General features: G+C 45.3%; 1 protein-coding gene across 1 annotated transcript; it reads right to left on the reverse strand.

Annotated features, from left to right (window-relative positions):
* Nucleotides 1-413: 413 nt before the first annotated feature.
* Nucleotides 414-5,398, reverse strand: LOC123368008 (protocadherin-8-like). Its single transcript, XM_045012439.1, has 4 exons — nucleotides 2,728-5,398; nucleotides 2,093-2,160; nucleotides 1,851-1,984; nucleotides 414-1,037 (listed from the first exon to the last, which is right to left on the reverse strand). Exons 1-4 carry the CDS (start codon nucleotides 5,158-5,160, stop codon nucleotides 664-666), a joined length of 3,009 nt encoding a protein of 1,002 aa, XP_044868374.1. The 5' UTR covers nucleotides 5,161-5,398; the 3' UTR covers nucleotides 414-663.
* Nucleotides 5,399-24,927: the final 19,529 nt, after the last annotated feature.

Below are 24,927 nucleotides of genomic sequence, written 5' to 3' on the forward strand. Positions count from 1 at the left end.
GGGTTCCGGAGCCCGGGCTCCAATCCGAGCCCGGGCTCCAATCCAAGCCTGAACATCTACACCACAATTAAACTGCCCATTAGCCTGAGCCCCATGAGCCCAAGTCAGCTGATACATGGCAGCTGTGGGTTTTTAATTTTAGTGTAGACATACCCTAAGGCTTCTCTCTTACCTCATGGACAAAAGGGGTCTGCCTGCCTCTTTCCAGTTACAGGATTGCAGCCTAAATTTGAATTTATTATTTGACAGCTAACACAAACGTAACAAATGGATTGTCTGATAAATCAGGAAATAAGTATTTAATAAGAAACAGAACAGATACAGGTACACGTTTAGCTTTTAAATGTACATCTAGATCTACGCTTTTTATTTACATTGTTTCAATATAAAACATAAATCTTTGCTTTCCCTCATCCTTCTTTAGCAGCAGTAACTATGTCCTTTAATATGATTTGTTTTTTATTTTGACTCTTTGGTAAATATACAGGACAAATTTAGAAGGATGATTTGTCTAGACATTGATTGCTTTTGCCATAATTCAAAGTTATATTTGATTTTTGGGTGGGATTTCATTTACACATCTCAGCTGGTAACATTTACACATAAACACAAACACATTTAGTCCATTCCTATGACAGTTTTGGATGTCTTTACATTGCTATGTCAGAATGATGTTGCTACTTCAGAGGCATTTGGGAGTAAAGTGTTCTGTGGAGGGTGATTTAATCCTTTATATTGTCTTGACAGAGTGGTTGGTGGCATTGCTGGCCCATCACTTAGAACTCTTTCACATACACTTTGTAGTCTTTCAGTTTTAGGAATATTAACTTGATACTCTTTCAGCTTTGGCTGTTGTGGAAGAAAATTGGGCTTCCCGAGCTGAAGGATGGGCTGATAAATTGGTGTAGAATATGCAATCGTATAATCATTTTCATAATGTAATGGGATGGTTTTGCTTGTTTGGGACTGGTGGACATAAAATCTACAATATCTTTCTGTTTCCTTGTAAGTCTGTCCATCTGTACAGGCTGCAGTACCTGGAAGAGAAGTAATGTTTTAACAATCACACTTTTTTTTCTGGAATAGTGATCTAATATGTTCTGTCAGAAGTGAAATATCAAATTCCCATAACTTTCACCAGCATTATGCAATTAGATGTGTTTATTTCTACCAAAAAGAGCTTTATATATCAAGAAAAACATATCCACACTTCTGTGCTTGGTTAAAGGGCAGATTCCCATGCATTTCAATGGGAGCAACATCATGTCCTAAAAGTAGGCTTGGATCCTAGAAAGAAACACTTACACATATGAGTAACTGTACCCAATTTGAGTTCAAGTGTTTCCAAGATCAGGGCTTTAGTAATGGCAAAGGGATTCGACAAGGAGCAATTTAACTGTAAATATATTGTATTTGTTACAGAAAAAAATATGAAGACGGGAGGCCTAAAATTTCAAACGTGACAAATGATTTTGGGTGTCTGAGTTTTAGGATGCTCCACTTGAGACACCATAAAGTGTGGAATCAGCACTTTCTGAAAATCAGGCCCCTTTAAAGTGTGCTAAGTTAGGTACCTTAAAATTGAAGACCCAAAAATCACAGTCACATTTTGGCAAATTAAGACTAGAAGACCTGATTCTCCACTGGGTCATTCCAGTTTCATGCCTGTGTAACTTCATTGATCATTACTGCAGTGGTGATTCAAATCCCATGATCTCTGCCCCAAAAAGTGTACAGTCTAATGTTACAGTCTTTGTTAATACTAGATACATTTGAAGGGACAACATCATAGTTCAACTATCTTTTTATACATGTTGTCCTGAAGAGTTTGAAGTTAAATTTATACTTACCAACTTGCTTTTCAGCTGACTGTGAAGGTGGCTTCTTTAACCCCTCCCCACTGATATCAGAATCACTATCATTAAACTCGCTATCTCCTTTTCCACTGTCTTTCACACTACACTGATCAGGAGTTGAATGGGAGCTGAAAGCAAAAGGAAACCATTAGTGTATTGTCTTTTCCATACTCTGCCTAAATATGAAATTCTGTATATGTCCAAAAATATTAAATGTGTGAAAAACACTACTTTACCTTAAACTCAGAGCAGATTCTCGCTCCTGCCAAAGACACGGGGGATGAAAAGGAACAAGAGCTTGACCCTGACAAAAGGAAGAAATAGCTATGTTAATACTTTTGCATTTCTCAATATAAAAATGGCCCAACAATAATTTAAACAGAATGTTTACTTCAAGGGGATGGATAATATGATTCTAACATATCAAATAAATAGAAATAATAATAATTACAACAAACAGAAATAAACCATAGCCAATATATATCAACAAAAACACACATATCTCTATAATAATACTTAGCTGTGATAGAACCCTTTTCATGTGTAGATCTCAAAGCACTTTACAAAGGTGGGTACGTACACTTATTTCTGTTCTACAGATAAGGAAACTGAGATACAGAGAGGTGAAATACAGGCAGTAAACCAGTGGCAGAGCCAGAAATCAGATCTTCAGACTCCCAGTCCAGTATGCTTGTCTGTCTACAAGCAAACAGATCTAGTTCTCCTATCACAAAAAATGTCCAGATATGAATCAAACTGAATTGGCTAAGTGACCTCATGGAATGTTGTGTCAAGCGCTTACTACAGATTCTTGGGAGTTGAAAGGATGAATTCATTGCAGAACTGCTGAAAGGGAATCAGGTGTGCTTACCTGGGAGTCTCTGCTCCTGGCTTTCCTCTTTTGGGCAGAATGACACAAGGACTCTCTGCTGCTCTCCTCGGCCTCGGAAGTGTCACTGGGGTTAACAGACTCAGTGGTAACAGAGAGCTGGCAGGGGTCTGCCTGGCCTGGGGAGGAGCTCCCTGCCTGGGAGCCTGAGCCCTTCAGCAGCCTGGCTTCCCTGCCTCTCCCCTGCTCTTCGGGCCCAGGGTGGAAGTGACTCTTGCTCCTCCTGCAGGTGGAGGCCACGGCGATGATAGCGATCAGCAGCAAGCCGCAGCCTCCGGCCAGCACAGCGATGAGGACCACGGAGAGGTCCAGGCTGGGCTGCAGCTGCAGCTCCTCCGCCGAGGGCTGTACGACCACGATCTCCACGCTAGAGGGGAGTGTGTCCGTGGGAACGAGCCGAACGGCGGCTGTGCAGGACAGCGACGGCCTCCCGCCGTCGTGGACAGCGACGACGAGCGGGAAGGCGGCTCCCGCGGCCCCTCCGTGCAGCCCCCTCCGCAGGGCCAGCTCCCCGGTGTCCCGGTTCAGGGCGACCAGCGGGTGGGCGCCGCCCAGGAGGGAGTAGGAGAGCTCGGAGTTCGCGCCTTGGTCCGCGTCGCTGGCCGCGAAGCGGGCGATCAGGTACCCGGCGGGGGCGCTGGCGGGCAGCGGCAGCTCGGCGGAGCCGTTGGCCAGCGGCGGGGCGGTGAGGACCGGGGCGTTGTCGTTCTGATCCACCACCCGGAGCCTGAGGCGGGCCCGCTGGCACCGCTGCGGGGCGCCCCCGTCGCAGGCTTCGATCTCCGCCTCCACCAGCGGCAGCTCCTCGCAGTCCAGGGGCTGCCGGGCGCGGACGGACCCGCTGCGGGGATCCACGGAGACCAGCGCGGACCCGGGGCCGCCGCCCGGGCGCTGTGTCTCCAGCAGCCGGTAAAGCACCTTCCCGTTGCGGCCCAGGTCGGGGTCGCGGGCCACCACGGTGGCCAGGTAGGCGCCCGGCGGGTTGTTCTCCAGCACCGCCACCTCGTAGACGGGCTTGGCGAAGAGCGGCGCGTTGTCGTTCTCGTCGCTCACGCGCACCGTGTACTGCCGGACGGTCTTGAAGGGCGGCGAGCCCAGGTCCTCGGCCACCAGGGTCAGGTTGTACTCGGGGATGCGCTCGCGGTCCAGCGGCGCGGCGGTGACGAGCACGTAGCTGTCGGCGTAGGCGCGCTGCAGCGCGAAGTGCTCGTGCCCGTAGAGGGCGCAGCGCACCTGCCCGTTGGGGCCCGAGTCCCTGTCCGAGGTGCTGACCAGCGCCACGAAGCTGTCGCGCGCCGCCGCCTCGCTGACGTAGGCCACCCCGGCGCCGGCGGGGGCGCCGCTCAGGGGGCTGACGCTGATGCCCGGCGCGTTGTCGTTCACGTCGGCCAGGCGCACGATGACTTTGCACGTGGCCGCCAGGGGGCTGGCGCCCCGGTCCTGCGCCTGCACGTCCAGCTCGTAGGTCCGCTGCCGCTCGTAATCCACCGGCCCCTCCAGCGTCAGGCGGCCCGAGAGCGGGTCCAGCCGGAAGAGCCGCCGCGCCTCGGCCGGCACCTGGCTGCCGAAGCCGTAGACGATCTCCCCGTTGGGCCCCTCGTCGGGATCGGCCGCGTCCAGGTCCAGCAGCAGGGAGCCCCGCGGCGCGTCCTCGCCCAGCTCCACCGTGACCGAGCCCTGCGGGAAGGCCGGGCTGTTGTCGTTGGCGTCCAGCACCCGGACGCTCACCGTGGCCGTGCCCGCGCGGGCCGGGCTGCCGCCGTCCCGGGCCACCAGCTCCAGGCTGTAGGCGGCCTGGGTCTCGCGGTCCAGCTCCTGCAGCAGCACCAGCTCGGCGCTTTTCCCGCCGTCCGCCCGCGGCTGCGCCTCGATGCCGAAGTGGCTGTTGCGCGAGAGCTGGAAGCTCTGGATGGAGTTGGAGCCCACGTCCGGGTCCACGGCGATCTCCAGCGGCAGGCGGGTGCCGGGCGCGGCGCTCTCGGACACCTCGAGCGGGATGTGCGCCTGGGGGAAGCGCGGCGCGTTGTCGTTGATGTCCCGCACCTCCAGCTCCACGTGCACCAGCCGGTACTGCTCCTGCCAGAAGCTCACCACGTCGAAAGCCAGGACGCACTGGAGGGACTGGCCGCACAGCCGCTCCCGGTCGATCCCTTCCTCGCCGATGCTCAGCTGCCCGTCGCCCTCCCGCACCCGGACCAGCGAGCTGTTGCTGAACTGCTCCATCAGCCGGAAACTGCCGAGGGGTCTGTCCCCAGAGCGGGACTGCAAATCGTCCCACAGCACCCCAATGACTGTACCGGGGGCGTCTTCCTCGTAGGTGTGGTACCTGACCATCTCAGCCAGGCACTCTGCGACCAGGAGACACAGCAGCAGAGAGCTTAGTCCCGCTCTGGACAACGTGAGATCAGGAGACATAACCTCTGAGATCCTACCACGCAGCCCTCAAAAAAGCCACTGGCACGTTGTGTTGTAGAAGCTTTAAAGATGCCAGATTAGAAACAGACCAAAAGCCCCCACTCCTGAATGCACAGACTGATCACTGCCCCCCGTTTAAACACACTCCGGCCATCAGAACCTCTCCGCTGTGTAATTGGTGCCAAGAGTCTTTAAGTAGCTGTGCATGCCCCAGGCTACAGCTTGCCTTTTTGCTCTCTCCGCCCTTCCCCAGAGGTTATATAGATAAGAGTATGCAAATCAGCATCTTCCCTGACCAATCCTCTGATCCCTGGGGACACCCGTGTCATAGTGTCCCCTGCATGGACTCAGTGGGACATTCCCCCAAGAAACGAACAATATGTCAATTACACGTGTGCAAACACATTGCTCTGTTCTGCAGCAAACTTGGCGACTAAAGTTTTCCCCCCACTAACTTGCACTTCAGTTGTACAAAAGCAGAGGACTTTCCCTTGTAATACATTTAAGAATGTGCTTATACAAACATTATATTAAAAAACCAAACACATACATCTGTAGAAATAAAGCGGGGTGGCGCGGTAGGCTGAAGCTAGGGGGAAGAATGATGATGACAGGAATTCCCACATTAGCAGTTACTTGTGGTGTATCCATGTAGGCAACATAATTAGTCCTTGCGATATTTTTTATGAGTTAAAGAATATGAATTACTCCTTTTCTTCCACCTCGCTTAATATTCATCAGGGCTGATCAGTGAGAAACTCCTGGGATTAAGCTTTCAAGAGACCAGGCAGGAAGCCCACCAACTCTTAGTCCCAATACTGTCTCCTTAGGTGGTGGAAGAAAGAAGCGAGGGGGTTTCCAGTGATGTTTTGGTTGTATGGTTTATGATTAAGATGTGAGTGTATGCGCGTGCGCACGCTCATAAAAATATTGCCATGAGAATATGTTAAAAGTCCTTGCACGGAGGAAGCTGCGAGTGGTTTGAAAAATGGGAGGCTCAAAGGGAATGAAACCATCTGCCCAAATGCCGGGTGGCAACAAATCGTTAGGTGTCAAGTTCCCTGACTGTGCCAAAGTGTCACCTTGTTAACAGTTCTAACCATTGTTAACAAAGTGGTGATGAAAAAGTGTATGGTTTTCTGATGTACATTAGCATCGCTGCATATCAGTAGGGTCTTGCTACTCCAGAAATTCTTCTTCTTCCGTGCACACTAAAAAAACCCGTAACTTATCAACTGTGCTAAAGAGATCAATGGAGTCCAAAAATCAGGTAGAAATTTCAAATAAATAACTGAAACCAAGTAGCAAAGAATCCTGTGGCACCTTATAGACTAACAGACTTGCATCCGAAGAAGTGGGTATTCACCCACGAAAGCTCATGCTGCAAAACGTCTGTTAGTCTATAAGGTGCCACAGGATTCTTTGCTGCTTCTACAGAACCAGACTAACACGGCTACCCCTCTGATACTTGAAACCAAGTGACACCGTGAAGGCATTCTGCCTTATTTCTAGAATTCATTTGTGTCTATGGTTGATTTTGTGTATGTATGTGGGAGAGGGGTTACTTTGGGGGTTTTCTGCTTGTATGTTTCTGATCAGATCAATATTGTCAACATTATTTTTGAACACTCTTTTTATAGGAGTACTGAATATTCCTTTTCTACTGTAAGTTCCATGCCATGCATCTCTCATCGGCTGATGATCTGAATGTTCAATGTTTTTCTTGCATCTTATAGAAAATTAAATTCTACTAACCCACTGTTGACCCAAGTACTATAGTTTCATTTTCAAGATGTGCTTTTGGTTATTATGCTTTAGCAGCTAGGGTGCCAAAGATATCAATGAGTATGACATCTTGGCCTTATTTTTCATAAATTTAGTATATCAGGCAGAAGTACATATTTTTGTTAGCTGCTACTAGACCGATTTTATAATCACACCAGTCCTCCATAATATGTAAATGATCAGTGCATGCTTGACCTAACGAAGGGAGAGTGCTATGTTGCGTTTCTGTTGGGATTTTGTTATTACTTATGACTACTGCTATAATAAACAATCGTATTAAAACAAAGCATTCTGTATTAACGAAGGACATTTGGAGTTGAAGGAAAGAGACATTTTCTGAGGCAAGATCAACGCTGCACCGGTTGAGTGACAGGCGAGCTAACAGAGAAACTGTATGATGTGTCCCTTTTAGGCATCTGGCTTTAGCATGCTGTGTTTACAACCCTGAACTGCTGAAACACACACGTTACATTTTGTTAGACTTGGGTGAGGTTAAACAAATCGATCTTCACATCAAAAGTTTTGTGGGAATGATACGCTTGCTTTCAAATTTGCCAGCATACACCCTGACAAAAGGTGAGTCTAGGAACCTTATGGGGACCTCTGCAGGAGCTTTAAAAAAATCAAAATACAGCAAAAACAACGCTGCAGACAGGGCAAAGCGTGAGTGAATGCAAGCGAGGAAAGCAGCAATTTGTTCCTCTTGTTCAGTTTAGTAAAACCACATGATGGTGTTGGTTTTTTTGGGGGGTGGGGGGAGTCAAAACAAAACCCTTCTGCCCAGAGAGTTCACTTTTGTTTCTGAAACAAAAGCCCATGATACACTAATTTTCGCCAAATTGTTGGGGAATAAAATCCGTTAAACAGGATTTAAACCTTTGCAAGAGAAAACAAAATAACGAGACGGAAGGGGTAGTTTAACTGTAAACGATGCCTAAACTTGGAGTGGCCAAATACGCTCTAATAGAACTGCAACGCCCACGTGGTTATCTTCTACTTAACATCATATAATAAACAGATAAGAGCTGGATTCTAACATCCTAAATCACAGTGAGTAGCAGTTTGCTCCCCAAGTCGTCTCATTTCTTCGTGTCTGCTCACAGTGTAAATTGCTACTCAAAGTGAGTAAGGGCATCAGAATTTGGCTGTGCACCCTTGTCTGTACTGGGATTTCAGCTAAAAGTGGAGTAGCTGCACTGATGAAATTCCTTAGGCTGCTATTCTCATTCCAGCCCTGTCCCTTCACGCAAATCTGCTCTAAAAGCCCCGGATCTGGCTGGAGGGATTGGGGTGGAGGGAAGGCTTTCCACCAGCGGAGGAACCGAGCAAGACAGCCGCAGATTGCCCTCTAAAAGGAACCCCCTCTCAGAACCTGGTGCGGGAATAGGTGCTCTAGGAGGCAGCACAGAATCTCATCCCTACCGTATAGAGCTCACCTTGATTCAGGAGAACTTGCAGGGGTGCAGTTTAGCCCCAATTTCAAAGTGGGGTAAGCTGCACATATGGCACACAGCACCATTTAAAATTGGTCCTACACCAGGGTTTTGACCAAGTATTAGTCCAGCTGCTGCACCAGTGGCTGAACCTTGGCAAGGCTTAAACCTACAAGATCATCAAACTGCTTCCCTTTCCTTCCTGTTCCAACTCCCACTCAGAGAAAGTTACAAGAGTAATAACACTGTTGTGAGTTATTTGGCTATACAATTTAGAATTTCGTTGCCCTCTAAAGTCTATTCCAGATCTCATTCTATACACTCCATAATCACAAACACTAATCATGAAACTACCATTAGCATGTTTCCAGAACAAATGAAACCACAGGGAAGCTGCTTCAAACTCCCCAAATGTAATGCAGCAAGTGGTGATAAGGTTTGTTCTAATGGGAACATAAACTTTTACAAGACCTTGAAAAGTTTTGCTCCTTCAGATTTGTTTTCCCTGTGCAATAAACAACTTCTGCATGGCTTTATCCTTAGTGCAGATTCCTATAAAGGCTGGAAACAATTTGCATTTCTCAAATGCATGCACATTCTGGAGGTTTAATGAGCACATGTTATCAAGTACAATAGCTTCAAGATTTAAACACCAGGAACTGAAGCCATTAAGAAGGAACGGATATATTTGTTTGAGAAATGAATCTGAAGGGCAGGGATTATTTTTCTTTTTTAGTTTTATAATCGTTCCTTGAAACAGAACCAAAGTTAATCATGTGAGCCAAAGCATACAAATAAGATATGTTTTAATGTCATGTTATTGCATATTATTATTAGACCACTGGCTATTAAATTCTTTTGTGATTAGAACCAGAGGGTTTGGTTTGTTACAAAGATATCAGTACAAATACTCATCTCTTTAATAAAGTATATTTTGAGAAGATAATTCAGGATCACACAGAGCTAAACATGCATATATCCAGTACCCTAGTGGCAGGTTAAAATATAGTTGAGAATTACTAAAGCACAGCAGTGTAGAAGCAAATAATCTTTATCAAATTCAAAGCCATCTTTTCTTTAACCTGATGGAAATTAAGGAAGAATCAGAACTAATTGGTATCTAGCCTGAATACAGAGGAATTTATTGAATTACATCACCTCAGCTTATCTCTAATCTTTTAAGCCTTTTTTCCCAAAAGTACCTATTGTGAAACATGTTTATACAGAGAATGCTGTAATGATATATGAAAAAAAGTCAGTCTAATAATTTAAATACAATGTTGTTATTTGTTGTTAACAGAAGTTGAGATCAGGAAGTCCTTGCACTGACAAAACTCCCCATTGGATCTGGGGTATTTTGCTTACTTAATAATAACAGCTAGCTCTTACATAGCATTTTTTATCTGTAGATCATAAAGGGCTTTACAAAAGAAAATAGGTCCCATTATCCCCTATCTCTAGATGAGGAAACTCTAGGAAGGTGAAATGTTTTGCCCAGTCACAGAGCAGGTCAGTGGCAGAGCTGGGCATGGAATCCAGCATTTCTGACTCCTGAGTTAGTGCTTGTTCACTGGACCACACTACTTCCCCAGGCAGCAGGTGTCTAAGACATACCAGAGAGAGGGAGAGGGAGAATGTCCTTAATTTACTATATAACCAAATCTTTCATTCTTTAAGCAGGCAAAGCTCTTGGTAATATTACCTCTCTATTGTGTTTTTAAGTTACCCTTCATATATATATAAATGCCAGACAACACTTTTGAGCACACTGACATCAGTGGAGCTATGATGATTTTCCAAGAGAGGGTCTGGCCCATCTACTCTTAAATGATCCTAGGACCCTGTTCCCAGTGTGTCTGATCTGTGGGGGGAGAGGAGAAGAAGGGTGTCTTCTCCTCCTGGCTTTGTCTGTTTCTTCCGCAGCTTTCTCTACTCCACCATCTTCCTGCTGGCTATTTATTTATTTATTTATTTATTTATGGTACAACTACTTTTTTAGTAATGGTAATCATACATTTTTCATAGCATTACTGACCAAAGGCAATTGTATGTGTGTAAATGCTGGTATTTCATCAAACTCTACCTATTTTTCCCCACCCCCACGCTAGTAATTTGAAAGGGTCCACAGTTTTCAACAGCGGAGTATTGTTTTTAATGTAAATGCCATGGGGTAAATCTTTTACTTATTGATCCTTCATGAAATCATAGAAATTAGAGCTGATACAAGAAATAGCAGGTGATCTAGTCCCTCTGACTGCCAACGCAAGCTTACTTCTACAGTGTATTTTCTAGTGCAGTGGTCCTCCAACTGCAGCCCTTGGAGCTGTTTCTGTCACAATGGTGAAGCATCAGTTAATCTTCAAGCAGTGACACTTCCTGCTACTTGTAGCCTAGTGCAGGACTCTTTTGAGGGTTCCAGGGGGTATTTTGATCAACTAAACTTGGAATAACAAGTATGTATCTGCATCCTGCACAGCTGCTTCATGTCTTTGTTGAGTGTTTCTTTGGTGTAAATCCAACCATGATCAAAACTGGAGGACAGACTCAAACCGCAAAAAGATGCAGAAAGGCAACAGGGGAAAATTCAGTACTAATAAAATCACTTAGTGAGAGAGAGAGTAAATAAACAGCACAGACACAAAATGGCAGGACAGTCGACTTTTATGCTGTCCTAAAATTTCTTATGAATGCAGCTAAAGCACAATGGAACGGTATGAGATCAGTAGAGTTGGGAAGATAATACAGAAGGGGATTTGCATATACTTTCATAAATAAATATAGCAAGTTCGATGTGCACTTATTCACAGAATTAGTTTATTGGTTGATTGTAAGTATTTGGATGGCAGCTGGTTTATTTCTGAAATTTTTTGTGCATTCTGAACTTCATCCTATTGTCATTTGTTACTCACTATTAGTTATTTGGCATTCATTAATCATCGTGTTCTTATTGTTCTCCCACTTAGAAGTGTCAGTCGTTTCAATAGCATGTGATTGAAATGACCAATCACAAATTATGTGTGAGGGACTGCAGGCTCCACACCCGGCCTTCGAGGTTCCCAGGCAGCTGGGCTCAGACCATGGCCACCACCCATGGGCTAGTGAAGACCTAGCTCACAAAGGTCTTACCCATGAAGCTCCTAATTGGGGTAGATGTCCAGCCCCACCAATTGGCTGGGACATATTATTTAAACCAGAAAGTGGCACAGGAAGTTGTCTGAGTAGCTAACTGAATCTCTGGCTGGCTGCTACTATGGGCCCTGCCTACTTGCCTGACTCCTGAGCCCTGCCTGTTTCTGCCTTCTTTACCCCAGACCCCTCTCTGTTCCCAGTTCCGACTTTCCTACCTCACTTCAGGTCCCTGATCTTACACCATAACCCTGACTTGACTCCTGATTTTTTCTCCGGCTGTGACCTTTGGCTCGGCACCTGACTCTGACCCTGGCTCTAGTTCCAGGCTCCTGACTCTAACAATTTGGCCTGACCACCCATCCCCCAGTCCCCACATTATGAGTAATAAATAGTGAAAGTAAACAGTTCAGGAACAAGTGTAGCTTGTAATTTTTTCTCAGAAACTATTTGGTGAATGCTTATGTGTAATGAATACAAATCATTCAGACAAATCAAGATTGGCTTTGAGTATGACTCACAAACAGGAAAAAAGGGATAATGAATCTGATAATTTACTTGCAACAAATAATTTGACCAAATATAAATATTTAGCTAGGGAGCAGGGGAAGAGATTTGGCCCTTTTGAAGAAGACCTCTATCTAAAGAAGTCGTGTATAATACAAATGAGTTGAAAATTACTATTGTTATTGCTTTATCCATGAAAATGTAAAATATGTCAAGTGATGAGGTTTCCATTACTTCCCGAGGAAGGCTGTTCCATAATCTAATAGATCTCATTGTCAGAAAGAAGTATCTGCATTTTCCCTTTCCTAATTATCCCATTTTTCCTTACACCTCTCTAGCTAATTTTTCTCTCTTTCTTGGTGTTTGCATCCTTGAATTAGTTGTATCCTGTTATTTTGCATTGCCACAGTAAACTATCATTTTGCTAAGCCATGTATTCTTTCCCCATAAATAAATCCTTTCACCACTTCAATCCTTCTTGTTCTTCTTTGAATTCCCTCTAATTTTTCAATGTTTCTAGAAATAAGAGGTGAAATCCTGGCCCTGCTGAAGTTATTTAAGAACTGAGCACAATATTAAAGGTGCTGTGACAACCTGACCATATATAGACTATTATTATTTTCATGTCCTGTTCTTTCTTCACATGCAACCCAAATTGCATTATAGCTTTGCTGCTCAACATCTCTCCATTTCTTCCCCCATTGATCTGTGTTTAATTCTTTTCCCCAGATGTATCAGCTCTTACTTTTCATTTTTCAAAGACCACATCTCTCTTTTATTTAGTTAGTTTTAATTTCCTGTCCATATTTCTAACCTTTCTGGGTCAATTTTTTATTATTTCTGTCCACGCTCATCTTTGCAATGCTTCCCAGTTTAGTTCCACCTGTGAATTGTGCTGACATGTTGTTTACCCAGTCTCCCAGGACCTTAATGGAGATGTTAAGTAAGATTGGATATAACATCTTACAATGTGGCACCCCTGTGTACACCTCCCCCAGTTCAATATATTTCCATCTATCCCTTTCTTGGTTGGCATTCATCTAGCATTCCCCACGAGATTGTTCACAGCCAAGCCAATTGGAAGTCATACTGAAAATAAGATTTTTGTGAGATAGTGTATCCAGTCATAAATGTCTGCTTCAGTGAGGCCCTGATCCTACAACCCGATTAGCCCAAGTGGACCATTTTACTTGCACGTAACACTGGGACTACATATGAACTCAGGAATCCACCCAAGTAAATCAGATTTCAGAATCTGGCCCTAATTTTGTAATTACATATTTTGAAAATTCAAGTTTGTCTTGCAAAACTTGATGTTTACAAACAGATTCCACTATCATCTGATATTTAATGCTATTTCTCAGAGTGTTGGTTCATTATTTTACCAGGGACAGCAATTAGACTCCCCCAACAGCAATTGCCAGAATCAGCTGTCTCTCCTTTTTGAGGATTGGTACATTATACTACCTCCTCAGTACTCCGTGACTTTTCAGAATTGTCAGAAGATCAGTAAGCTCAGATGTTTCAAGGATTTCCTGAGGCTTATACGTTCTGTTCTGCTGAATTTGGATAATATTGACATAAATCATTTCATAGCATGGACTTGAGGGAAATATATTTATATGGATGAAATACCGCATAAAGCCCTCTGCACCACCTAAGATCATCATAGCCCCTAACAGTGTAGGAGGGGAGGTACAGATGGAGAGTTCATATGGTGGCCAAGCTGGAATAGCTGCCATATAGGAATTGTTCTGCAGATCTGCAGATTGCCCATGGGAGTGTGATGGGATGAACTCTATCCCCTATTATTATTTTTTTATTATTAAACCCCCAAAGAGTACTGTGCTTAAATTTCAATTATCCAGGCTTTGTGCTGGGTATTGGGTGAGTTGATTTTTACACAATAAAATAAATGCTGTGCTTACACTTAATGACTAAAATCCTGCTTGTGCTCAGCTAAAATATAAAATCAGTAGTTTGGAAGAGCAGGCTTGGAGCAAAATAAAATTGCTTTGGGAAACTGAAGAACTCAGGGAGTTGGTAATGGGATATGTAGTCTTTCACCCCTACCATAGGTCACTAATTGGAATCTAGAGCAGGTTAGTAGTAGTGACTTGAATTTTGGAACTAAAATTGTGATGTCTGTTGTGTGGCCTTTAGGAAATATGCTGGTGGTCTTAAGCCAATTCCTAGTGGTAAGTGCCCACACAGCTGTCAGCTGCATCTGGCATCATTGCTGGTAGTTTCTGGTGAGAGTGCAACATTTCCCTGCACCCTGAGACTGAAATACCCTCTCCGCTTTAGAGGTGGGCTCTCTGAGAAGGTATAGGCAAATTGGCCAGGCACTGAGGGGAAGTTTGCAAATGCCAAGAGTTCTGTGCCTGAATTTTCAGTGTCGCCCATCTGGCAACTTCCCCAAGTACCTAACAATGTATTTAACAATGTAAAAAGACAACCAAAACTCATGGGCAGCATGTGAACTGCCGGCTCAGGGAGGCTAGCCCCCAACCCCACACCTTACGCCCAAGGCCCCACCCCTACCGGAGCCCAGAGCTCCACCACTGTGGCCACCACAGAGCGCCAGGTGGGTAGGCTGCCCAGTCCCCAGCACCCACAGCCCTGGAGTGCCTGGTGGGCTGCCCAGGGCCCTGAGCCCTGGAGCACCAGGTGGGCAAGAGGTGTGGCCCCCAGCCCCGGAGCACCAGGCAGGTGAGAGACATGCCCCCCGCGCCCCCCACCCCTGGAGCTCCAGGCAGGCAGGAAGCATGGCCCCAGTCACTTGGACTCCTGGGCCTCAGACTGGACCCCCCACCAGCCCCAGCTTCAGCCCCAGCCCGGCCATGCAGGAGGAACATGGTGGGAAGCAGGAGGGAACCTGAGGGTGGAGCATTGGCAGGGCAGGACTGTTTGAGGAGGCTCACGGAGCCGCCCAGAGGGAGGGGGCAAGTGGGGCAATTTGCCCCAGGCCCCGGGCCCTGCAGGAGCTCCGTGAGCCCTGGCCCAGCGACGATCTGGGTCTTCAGCAGCATTTCGGCAGCAGGGGGCCCTTCAGTGCTGCTGAAAATGCAGAGCCACTGAAGGGCCCCCCGCCGCCGAAATGCCGCCGAAGACCCGGACCACTGCCAGGTGAGTACAAGCAGCGCAGCTTCCCCGCTTTGCCCCAGGCCCCCTGAATCCCCTGGGCAGCCTTGGAGGCTCAGCCTCTCCTGGCCTACGAAAGCTGCCGTCCATGAAACCATAGCTTATTCATATGCTTAAGAAATATACACTGATTTTATATATATATACACACACACCAAATCATTGAAGTAGGGCCTGATCCAAGGCCCATTGGAGACAATAGGAATCTTCCTGTTGATTTCAATGAATGTTGGATCAGTCTCTAAATGAGTCATGTGCCGTTTAAACAACAATTAACATTAGACAGAAGCAATACAAGATGAGGAACTGCAGCAAAAACAATGAAGAAAACAGTGTAGACATGACAAACAGCCAGGCCCTTAATATTTTGATATTTGACAGCTGTTCTGATATTTAGACAGTTTGCCTTCAAAATAGAAGGATCATTTTTAATCACCTTTGTATTTCTTTCATTTCCCTAGAATATTTATCGCCATATTTTATTTTGTTTGCAATCTTTGTCTTTAGCCATACAGAAGAAAATCCAATAATCATGTGCAAAATAAACCTGTTGCAAAGACAGATTATTATGAGTTATTGTTATTATTACTTATCACTTGCCAAGCACAGACACTGTGCTTTGACTGATAGATAAGCACAAGTAAGCCGTGATTTTCCATCCAAATTCTGCCTTCAGCTACATTTCAAAACTCTGTTGATTTCGGGTGTAAAGGAGGGGAGAATTTGTCCCTCCGAATATTAGAAATGCATTTATGGCAAAGGAGAAAGAGAAGGGAGTTAGATTGTACAGTCAACCGCTAATAGTGAGGAGTTTATTAGTTCTTTATCTACATTTTATCAGCTAATGTGTCCTATTTTCCTCTTTCAATGTGATGCAGACTTATGAGTCAGGAAGAGACCTGCAGGGCTATGTTATCCCAAGGGAATTTCAGGATTTCATATCACATTTATCCAGGCTCCCTTTGATTATAATTGCCTTGTGATTTAATGCAAAACTCCAGCTATTCTTGTATATTGTTTGTCACATGCTGTTTTACTGTAACTAACCAGACTTCTTTTTCAACTACAGCCATCCATCGCTTTATTTTAAAGCCTAACCCACACCCTCCTGCACATATATATGCATCCTTGAATTTTGTACTTTGATGAAGAGGTTCACTGAGTAATCTGAGCACTCCAGGATGGGAAGGAGGCTGATAGCTATTCAATGATGCTTGAGTGAAAAACCTTTGGTCAATGACTTGTTTCCTCTCTACAGTCTCAGCCTGTTACAGTATTTTTTTTCCTGCCAGATGGTGAGGGAAATCTATTTCTGAACCCCTAGACTGAGATAAAGAATTAGAGTTGCTTTGAGGACATGCCTCCTTTCCAAACTCTTCCAAGCGAGTATTTCAGCACTCTCTATTGTAAACTTTGTAGCTGAACTCTTTCAGAATTCTGTTTACTTCTTCTTCACTTAGCCACATAGAGATTTTACAGCCCTAGTCCCAAAGAAAATAGCTTAAAGGCACACACACACACACACACACACAGGCTATATATTGCACAACACACCCATACTTGGCTTGGTATTTGGATTGCTGGAGAGACATCGCATATTTCACTTTTGATTGAGGAAGTCCATCTGTCCAATATGAACAGTGCATTATTATGTGTAACTACAGCATGAGTACACAGCTAAACACAAACATGTCAAACTTTCCTCAGAACTTATGACAGCAGGAAGCCAATTACTTTGAAAAGAATTGGTTCTGTTTCTTGACTGCAGTAACACAAACATACTCCGTCCCCCCGCCCCTTGCTCCCAACATCAAGGTAGAGCTTTGCATTTCCAATACTTTAGTTCAATACAAGGTAGCATTTTTATGTATTTTATTTTTATTGCCAGGGGTAGTGTGTTGAGTTTCTCTGTAAAAGGTGTAGCAATGACAGGGCTGGAAGATGTTAATAAATAATAGATGGATTCTCTCACTTAAAGACAATGATCTGCAGATTCTTATTGTCAATTTAATTTAGGAAGGGAAAATAATTTAAATAATGATAGAATCTTCCTAATCAAATCAGAGAAGAATATGGCAGCCAGAAGAACAATGACTGATGCCACAGCAGGACTATCTGACAGGCTTGAAAAACCATTGTAAAGTTGCCAACACAACAAGCCTTTTATCTTTTACACTAGCATTTGAAGCCTCTGATTTCCATCCAAGGAATAGGAGGAGGAACATGTAATCCTCCCACCACCTCATTACTTACTGTTTTAATTATCATTATTTAAAAAAATGTAAATAATCACGAACTAGACATAACTTTTTGAAAACTGATACAAGAAAATTAAAAGAACATTTTCACAACTTGGCTTTATTCCTAACATAGAAGCACCTCTCCTTTTATTTTTATTTCCCTTTATATTCATTTTGGGTAAATAAATAATGATATGTGTAATTAATTTATCTTGTAAGATTAGTCTTATGCATGGTAAACTTGAGTAGATTAGCTCCATGCTGTTAATATTGCTGTGGACTTTTTACCCAGGAGGGCAACCTGAGCAGTCTGCAGAACTATGTTCTGGACACTCAGCTGGACGCTCTCTAGACCTGATCACCCCACTTGGCATAGATATTGGAGGTACAGTAACTGGAGCTCTGTCCTGGTCCACTCATCACCCCATATAGCTAGAGGCTAATTAAAATGCTCTTGCTCTGTATCTGAGACCCGCTAGGATAGTCGGCCATTGTGTACCGTTGGGCCCAGTGAGCTTCCACATCTTCCTGCTAGAAAATATTGTCTACCTGCAGGCTCAGTCTGTGTCAAGACTGGTTACTAAATAATGCAAGAAACTTTTATCAGAGAGCTGCCTTTTATTAGGCCTTAATTACAGTGTCCCAGCCTTCTGCGTCGCTGGTGAATTTTTATACTGCTCTGGTTTCACCTTAATCACTAAGAAACAGATTTTCCAAGTTAGCAATGCAATTGTAGCCATACACGTGTGTGTGCCTAATTTATATATGCCAATACCCAACGTGAGAGCACAAATCCGCAATAGTATTTGAACTGTGCTCAGCTAGGCATGTAGGCTGGGATTTTCAAAATGAGCCTCAGTCCCAGCCTCAATTACTACATGCATGCAGAAAAGCCTGCCATTCTACTTATAATCGCTATCCCGATCTTTGCAAGATCATAATCACCCTCAATTCATACTAGCTTTAATTCCTCTCCTTTGTTTCCCTTGTTCTTGCATTTGTCTACAGATATTTTAGTTGGCTCATATTATACCTCATATTTTCTTCATATTTCCTTTCTTTGTGATCCTGATTCTCTTCTTGCACACAGGCACAACAGAAGTATTTTACCATAAAATTAGCATAAGGTGACCCAAGCACAGAATCAGTTTGGTAACAAACTGATATTAGGATAATGACATTAGCCACTTCTATTCTGAAAACCTGGACTATGAAGGAAGGTTAATGAAACTGGCATGTTTAGTCTTGAAAAAAGAAGACTGAGGGGGGGAACCAAATAACAGACTTCAAATATGTTAAGGGCTGTTATAAAGAGGACGGTGATCAATTGTTCTCCATGTCAGCTGAAGATAGGACAAGAAATAATTGGATCAATCTACAGCAGAGGAGATTTCGGTTAGATACTAGGAAAACTTTCTAACTGTAAGGATAGTTAAGCATGGGAATAGTCTTCCAAGGAAGGATGTGGAATCTCTGTCATTGGAGGTTTCTTAAAACAGGTCAGTCAAACACCTGCCAGGGATGGCATAAGTGTACTTAGTGCTGCCTCAGAGAAGTGGGCTGGCCAAATGACTTCTGAGGTCCTTTCCAGCCAGAGGTGAAAGTAAGCCGGTACGGTGTACCGGCAAGAGACAGTACACCGTGCCGGACCACACTGGCTTCCGCGGCGGGGATTTAAAGGGCTCTGGGCTCCCCGCCGCAGTGGGCAGCTCAGAGCCCTTTGAATCCCGCCCGCAGCTCGGGCGGCTAGGCTGGGGCCGGATTTAAAGGGTTCAGAACTCCCACGGCTGCGGGCAGCCCAGAGCCCTTTAAATCCTGCACGCAGCTCTGGCAGCCAGGCTGGGGCCATATTTAAAGGGCTTGGAGCTCCACGGCGGCCGGAGCCCCAGGCCCTTTAAATCCCAGCCCCAGCCCGGCAAGGCTCGGAGTTCCCCGCAGCCGCGGGAGCTTCGGACCTTTTAAATCCCGCCCCAGGTCCAGCAGCCGGAGCTGCGGTGGGGATTTAACGGGCCTGAAGCTCCGTGGTGGCCGGAGCCCCAGGGGCTCCCAGCCACCTCTGCAGCTGGGAGCCCCGGGGTTGATTTAAAGGCCCTGGGGCTCCCAGCCACAGCCGGTGCTCCAGGGCCTTTAAATCTTGAGAGGCCACGCCTCTTCTGGATGAGGCCACGCCCCCCTTAGGACTTCGGCAGTACCAGTAAGTCCTGTAAGTTACTTTTACCCCTGCTTCCTACCTTACATCCTATGAAATATGAGTCCATATGCACGCACCGAGTTTCTAATGTGCCAAGGGGTGCTCCCTGCTGGCTCTGCCCCAGCCCCCCCCACTCCAACCCTTCCCCCAAGGCCCCATCCCCACTCCGCCTCTTCCCGCCCCTGCTCCACCCCATCCCGCCTCTTCTCTGCCTCTTCCCACCCTGTTCCGCCCCCTAACCCGAGCGTGCCCAGCCCTCACTCCTCCCCTCCCCGCCAGTGCCTCCTGCACGCTGCGGAACAGCTGATTGCAGTGGGCGAGAGGTGCAGGGAGGAGTGGGAGGCGCTGATCGGCGGGGCTGCCAGCAGGTGGGAGTCACTGGGGAGAGAGGGAGGCACTGATAGGGGGACTGCCGGTGGATGCTAAGCACCCATCATTTTTTTTCCATGGAGCCGGCACCTATGAGTCCATACACATAGCCTGAAAACTGGCTTAATGAAATCAGTGCAAGTTTGTGTAAACAAAACCATAGGGGCCTTCATAGAATCATAGAAATCAGGCCATAGAAGACCTGTTAGGTTACTGAGTGCATCTTCTTGTCAGCATGAGCTTGTTCCATGCAATACATATTTTAGTGTTTTATCCAGTCTAGTTTTATAAGTCCTAATTGTTCTACCTGCTGTGCCATTTTTCAGATTTAGTCCTAAAGCAAATGTCCTGATCACTTAAGGTCATTTAAATGCTCCACAGCACTTTCCGTAAAAATAGCAGTATTACCAGCAGTGTCCGGGTAATTGTGGTACACTGTGCCTACCTAAATTCTCTTTACGGTTTCAATTGGCTCTGATATTCTTCTTTATTACTTATGGTAAATGTCTATAATAATACTTTGAATTTATCTACCAGCTTTAATCTGATAATTTTAAAGCATTTTACAAATCCAGGAAAGTACCATCATCCCCATTTTACAGCTTAGGGTGATGAAGCACTGAGAATACTAAGGGTATGTCTACGCTTCACAAAAAGCCCCAGTTCTGACTCAGGTTTGAGCCCGGGTCCCCTTTCTGTCCACACACAATCAGCCTGTCTCAGATCAGCAAGCATGCAGGACCCGAGTTCTGGGCTCCTGCTAGTGGAGTGGATCAGGGCCCAAGTCCCACTGTGATTCAGGTCCTAGCCCTGTTAGTTGTACAGTGTGGACTCAGATCAAACCACAGACCCAAGTCAGAGGGTCTGCATGGCGCAGTGTGGATGCATTAGCATGCATTAGCATCACTGTTAGATGTGGGTCCAGCTATTCTAAACCCAGGTTTACAATGCATTGTGGACTCTCAAGGGAGGACTTGGAACCACCAGGTCTACAAGCCCAGGTCTCACAGACTCAGGCTTAGTGTGCATTGTAGACATACCTAAAGTGACTTGGCTAGGACCATACATCGAAACAGCAACAGAGCTAGGGCTAGATCCTAGGTCTCTTGATGCCTCAAGCAGTGTTTTTTAAAGTTCGGGTCCTCACCCAGTACTGGGTCGCAGCATGTAAGGCACTGGGTTGCCTTGCTCTGCACCCAGGGACCCTAGTGGCTCTGGTCAGCACCACCGAGGGGGACATTAAAAGTCCCGTCGGCGATGCTGCCCAGCTAAGGCAGGCTAGTGCCTATCTGTTCCGACATCGTGCTGTGCTCTGGAAGCAGACTTCAATGGAGCACTCACAGAAGGGTTTTCTTTCACAGTCAGCTGCTGGAGGTTTTTTACAATGATTTTATATATAGATACATGCCAGATAAAAATGGAGGTTTGGAAGTCAGAAAGGAAAGAAAGCACCTAGAGGATGTCGTTCTGATGTAGTCTACAGCATTAGAATGACTCACAAGGCATCTCCCTCACAAACACACAGAGAGGAATTGATTTGAAAGTTAAGTAAGTAGCATGGAAACTAGGATGTGTTACAATGTACAGTAACGTGTCAGATCAGTAATTTTCACTCTACATTTATAAATCACTCAAGATCCTTTTTATATTTATATTGTTTTGTCAGCTATTCACTGGGCTATAGGAACTCAGCAAAACAGGGGATCTCTGTCTAAGGACTCAGTCTGGCATGGGAATATCAATGTTTAATTAGGGGAGTCACTAAGGACTATATAGGTTGGTGCTGTGCGACTTCTCATCCTAAGAGGCTGGTAGTAAAGCGGATGCAGCATTGGCTACAGGCCCGCTTCTACCTAGTATACATATTTTTCTTGTGTCTTCTGAGCACTACATTACCATACTATGAATCAGGGCTCAGCACCATTGCTCCAGAAAGGCCTGATCTCCACCCAGCAAGTCCTCTCCAAGTGTTGCACTCCTCTGTGGAAGGGGATGTGGGTGCAGGTGACTGCTCAGAGTTCAGATCACAGTCCAGGGAGTGTACCATGCATTTCCTGCCTAGGGACCTATCTGCTAAGCATGTGCTCCCAGTTCAACAGCAGCACATCTCCCCTCCATGTGATAAAAGTAATAATACCAGCTCTTACATAGCACTTTTCATTCATAGATCTCAAGGTGCTTTACAAAGGTGGTCAGTATCATAATCTTCATTTTACAGATTGGGAAATTGAGGAACAGGATTTAGCCTAATATTTAGCCTGTTGGCTACACTGTCTATTTCCAATGGAGGTGAGACTCAGAGCAGGTTATGAACTTAATCTGGAGTAATCTTATACATTAAAAGTCTCCAGTCCCTAGCCTGAAGGAGGGTGCTAGCCTGTTCAGAGTGGCCCCCATTCCTTCATTTTATTATGTGGACTTTAGGCTTTGGTACCCTACAGATTAAAATATAGTAATTAATTGATGAGTGTGTTCATTGGGGAAAAAGGCAAAATAAAGAATAAAGAGAACAGGGCATGAATTTAGAAGTAAGCAGATACCAAATTTGTTCTTTTTCATTTGAAAATATATATATGTAATCGCCTAAAAATACTTTAAAAGAATATCATTAAAGTTAGGAAATGCCAGATATAAAACTGAATGTGTAACCTTAATTCAGACCTCTTGTGGGTAGGCTTTATAATTCAGTCCTTAATTATGTGACAATACAGGACCCCTACCTCATTCCATGCAGAGGATGGACCTGCTCTGTGGATGAACCAGGATTGTGTAAGGAAGGTGACTGTTGTCTGTAGGACCCCTGCCTCATTTGTGGCAGAAGTTGGAAGGTGTGCAGTGATTGAGGCAGGGGACTGCAGGAAGAAAAACAACAGTATCATGGTTAGGGCAGCTGAATGCTGCCCTGGAGAATTGGATTTTTTTATCCCTGCTTCTGACACAAAGTCCCCACATGATGCTGGGCAATTCACTTCAACTAAACTTTTCACAGATGGTCATTAATGGTGTAGTCCTCATTTTTTTTTTTTTGGTTCCTGACTTAAGACCTACTGTCTGATTTGCAGAAGTGCTGAACACTCACAGCTGCAGCTGACATCTATATAATGTGCTATATTATAGTATACTCCAGATTATCCAAATAGCATGGGGGGCACAGATTTTATTCAGATAATTGGGAGTCTAGATAACTGAGAGGGCAGGAGCTATTTAGCCATTCAGTAGTGTGGTGGCCTCCTCTGCAGATGAGGACTCCTCTTCCTCCTGCAAGTCCCAGCCGGGCGGGGTCTCTGCTCTGCCCTGCACACTCACGTCCATGGCAGTAGGGCTACCAAGGGCTCCCTGCACTGCTGCAGGGCCAGTGACACCTGCAGGCACAAGGTGCAGGGGCAGGCTGCAGTCCTGGCAGGGCAGAGCAGGGACCTCTGTCCAGGACTCTGCTCTGCCCCATCAGGACCACAGCCAGCCCTGCATCTTTCTCCTGCAAGGATCAGGTATCACGGGCACTGCAGCATTACAGGCAGCCCTCTGCAGCTGCTCTGTTATGGCTCCACTCACTCCTGTGACAGCAGGGCAACAGTGGGCACCCTGCACTGCCACCGGATCCATTCAGAAGCAGGGTGGCCTTCCCTGCAGCCACGGGCTCATCCTCATAGTCCTGGCCATGGTCTCTGCTCTATTATCCAACTGGCATTGTCCAATTCCCTTCCTTGTCCCTCAGCATGAGATACAAGGGGACAAGGAAGGGATTCAGATAATACAGATGTTTGGATAATAGGGTGTCAGTTAAAGAGGAATATACTGTATTAAGTATTCTGGAAAAACCCAATCCTAGTCATCTCCGATTGGGCACCCAAAAATAGTGGATACTTAACTCTGCTTAATCTTTCTATGCCTCGGCTCCCCATCTGTAACACTGGGCTAATATCACCCCCTTATCTCTCAAGCATGCTGTAAAGATATATTAATGTATGTTTGTGAAGAACACCGATACTATCATACAATCATAGAAATGTAGGACTGCAAGGGCCCTCAGTAGCTCAGCTAATTCAGTCCCCTGCACTCAGAAAGGATGAAGTATTATCTAGACCATCCCTGACAGGTGTTTGTCTAACCTGGTCTTAAAAACCTCCAATGACGGAGATTCCACAACCTCCCTAGGCAATTTATTCCAGCACTTAACTACCCTGACAGTTAGGAAGGTTGTCTTAATATCTAACCTGAATCTCCCTTGCTGCAATTTAAGCCCATTACTTCTTGTGCTGTCCTCAGGGATAAGAACAATTTATCACTGTCCTCTTCATAACAAGCTTTTACGTACTTGAAGATTATCATGTCCCTCCTCAGTCTTCTCTTCTCCAGACTAAACAAACCCATTTTTTTTTCAATCTTTCCTCCTATGTCATGTTTTCTAAACCTTTAATCATTTTTCTTGCCCCCCTCTGGACTTTCTCCAATTTGCCCACTTCCTTCCCAAAGTGTGGTGCCCAGAACTGGCCACAATACATCCAGTTGAGGCCTTATCAATGCTGAGTAGAATGGAAGAATTATTTCTCATGTCTTGCTTACAACACTCCTGCTAATACATCCCAGAATGGTGTTCATTTTTTTGCAATAGTATTACTACTGTTGATTCATATTTCGTTTGTGATCCACTGTAACCTCCAGATCCTTTTCTGCACTATTCCTACCTAGACAGTCATTTTCCATTTTATATTTGTGCAATTCATTGTTCCTTCCTAAGTGGAGGTTTTTGCATTGGTCCTTATTGGATTTCATCCTATTTATTTCAGATTATTTCTCCAGTTTGTCAAGATCATTTTGAATTTTAATAATAAAGCACTTGCAACCCCTCCCAGCTTGGTATCATTCACAAACTTAATAAATGTACCCTCTATGCCAGGGGTCAGCAACCTCTGGCACACGGCTCGCCAGGGTAAGCACCCTGGCGGGCCGGGCCAGTTTGTTTACCTGCTAC

Source organism: Mauremys mutica, chromosome 1, assembly GCF_020497125.1.
Source record: "Mauremys mutica isolate MM-2020 ecotype Southern chromosome 1, ASM2049712v1, whole genome shotgun sequence".
NCBI classification, from domain to species: domain Eukaryota; kingdom Metazoa; phylum Chordata; order Testudines; family Geoemydidae; genus Mauremys; species Mauremys mutica.

Bases quoted from the DNA above. Each gene is read 5' to 3' on its own strand.
- LOC123368008 (XM_045012439.1), bottom strand. From the start codon at position 5,160: ATGTCTCCTGATCTCACGTTGTCCAGAGCGGGACTAAGCTCTCTGCTG. The intron at 2,161-2,727 runs GTAAGCACACCT...TCCTTTTGTCAG, and splicing joins CCAGGAGCAGAGACTCCCAG to GGTCAAGCTCTTGTTCCTTT. The intron at 1,038-1,850 runs GTAAGTATAAAT...CTTCTCTTCCAG, and splicing joins GTCAGCTGAAAAGCAAGTTG to GTACTGCAGCCTGTACAGAT.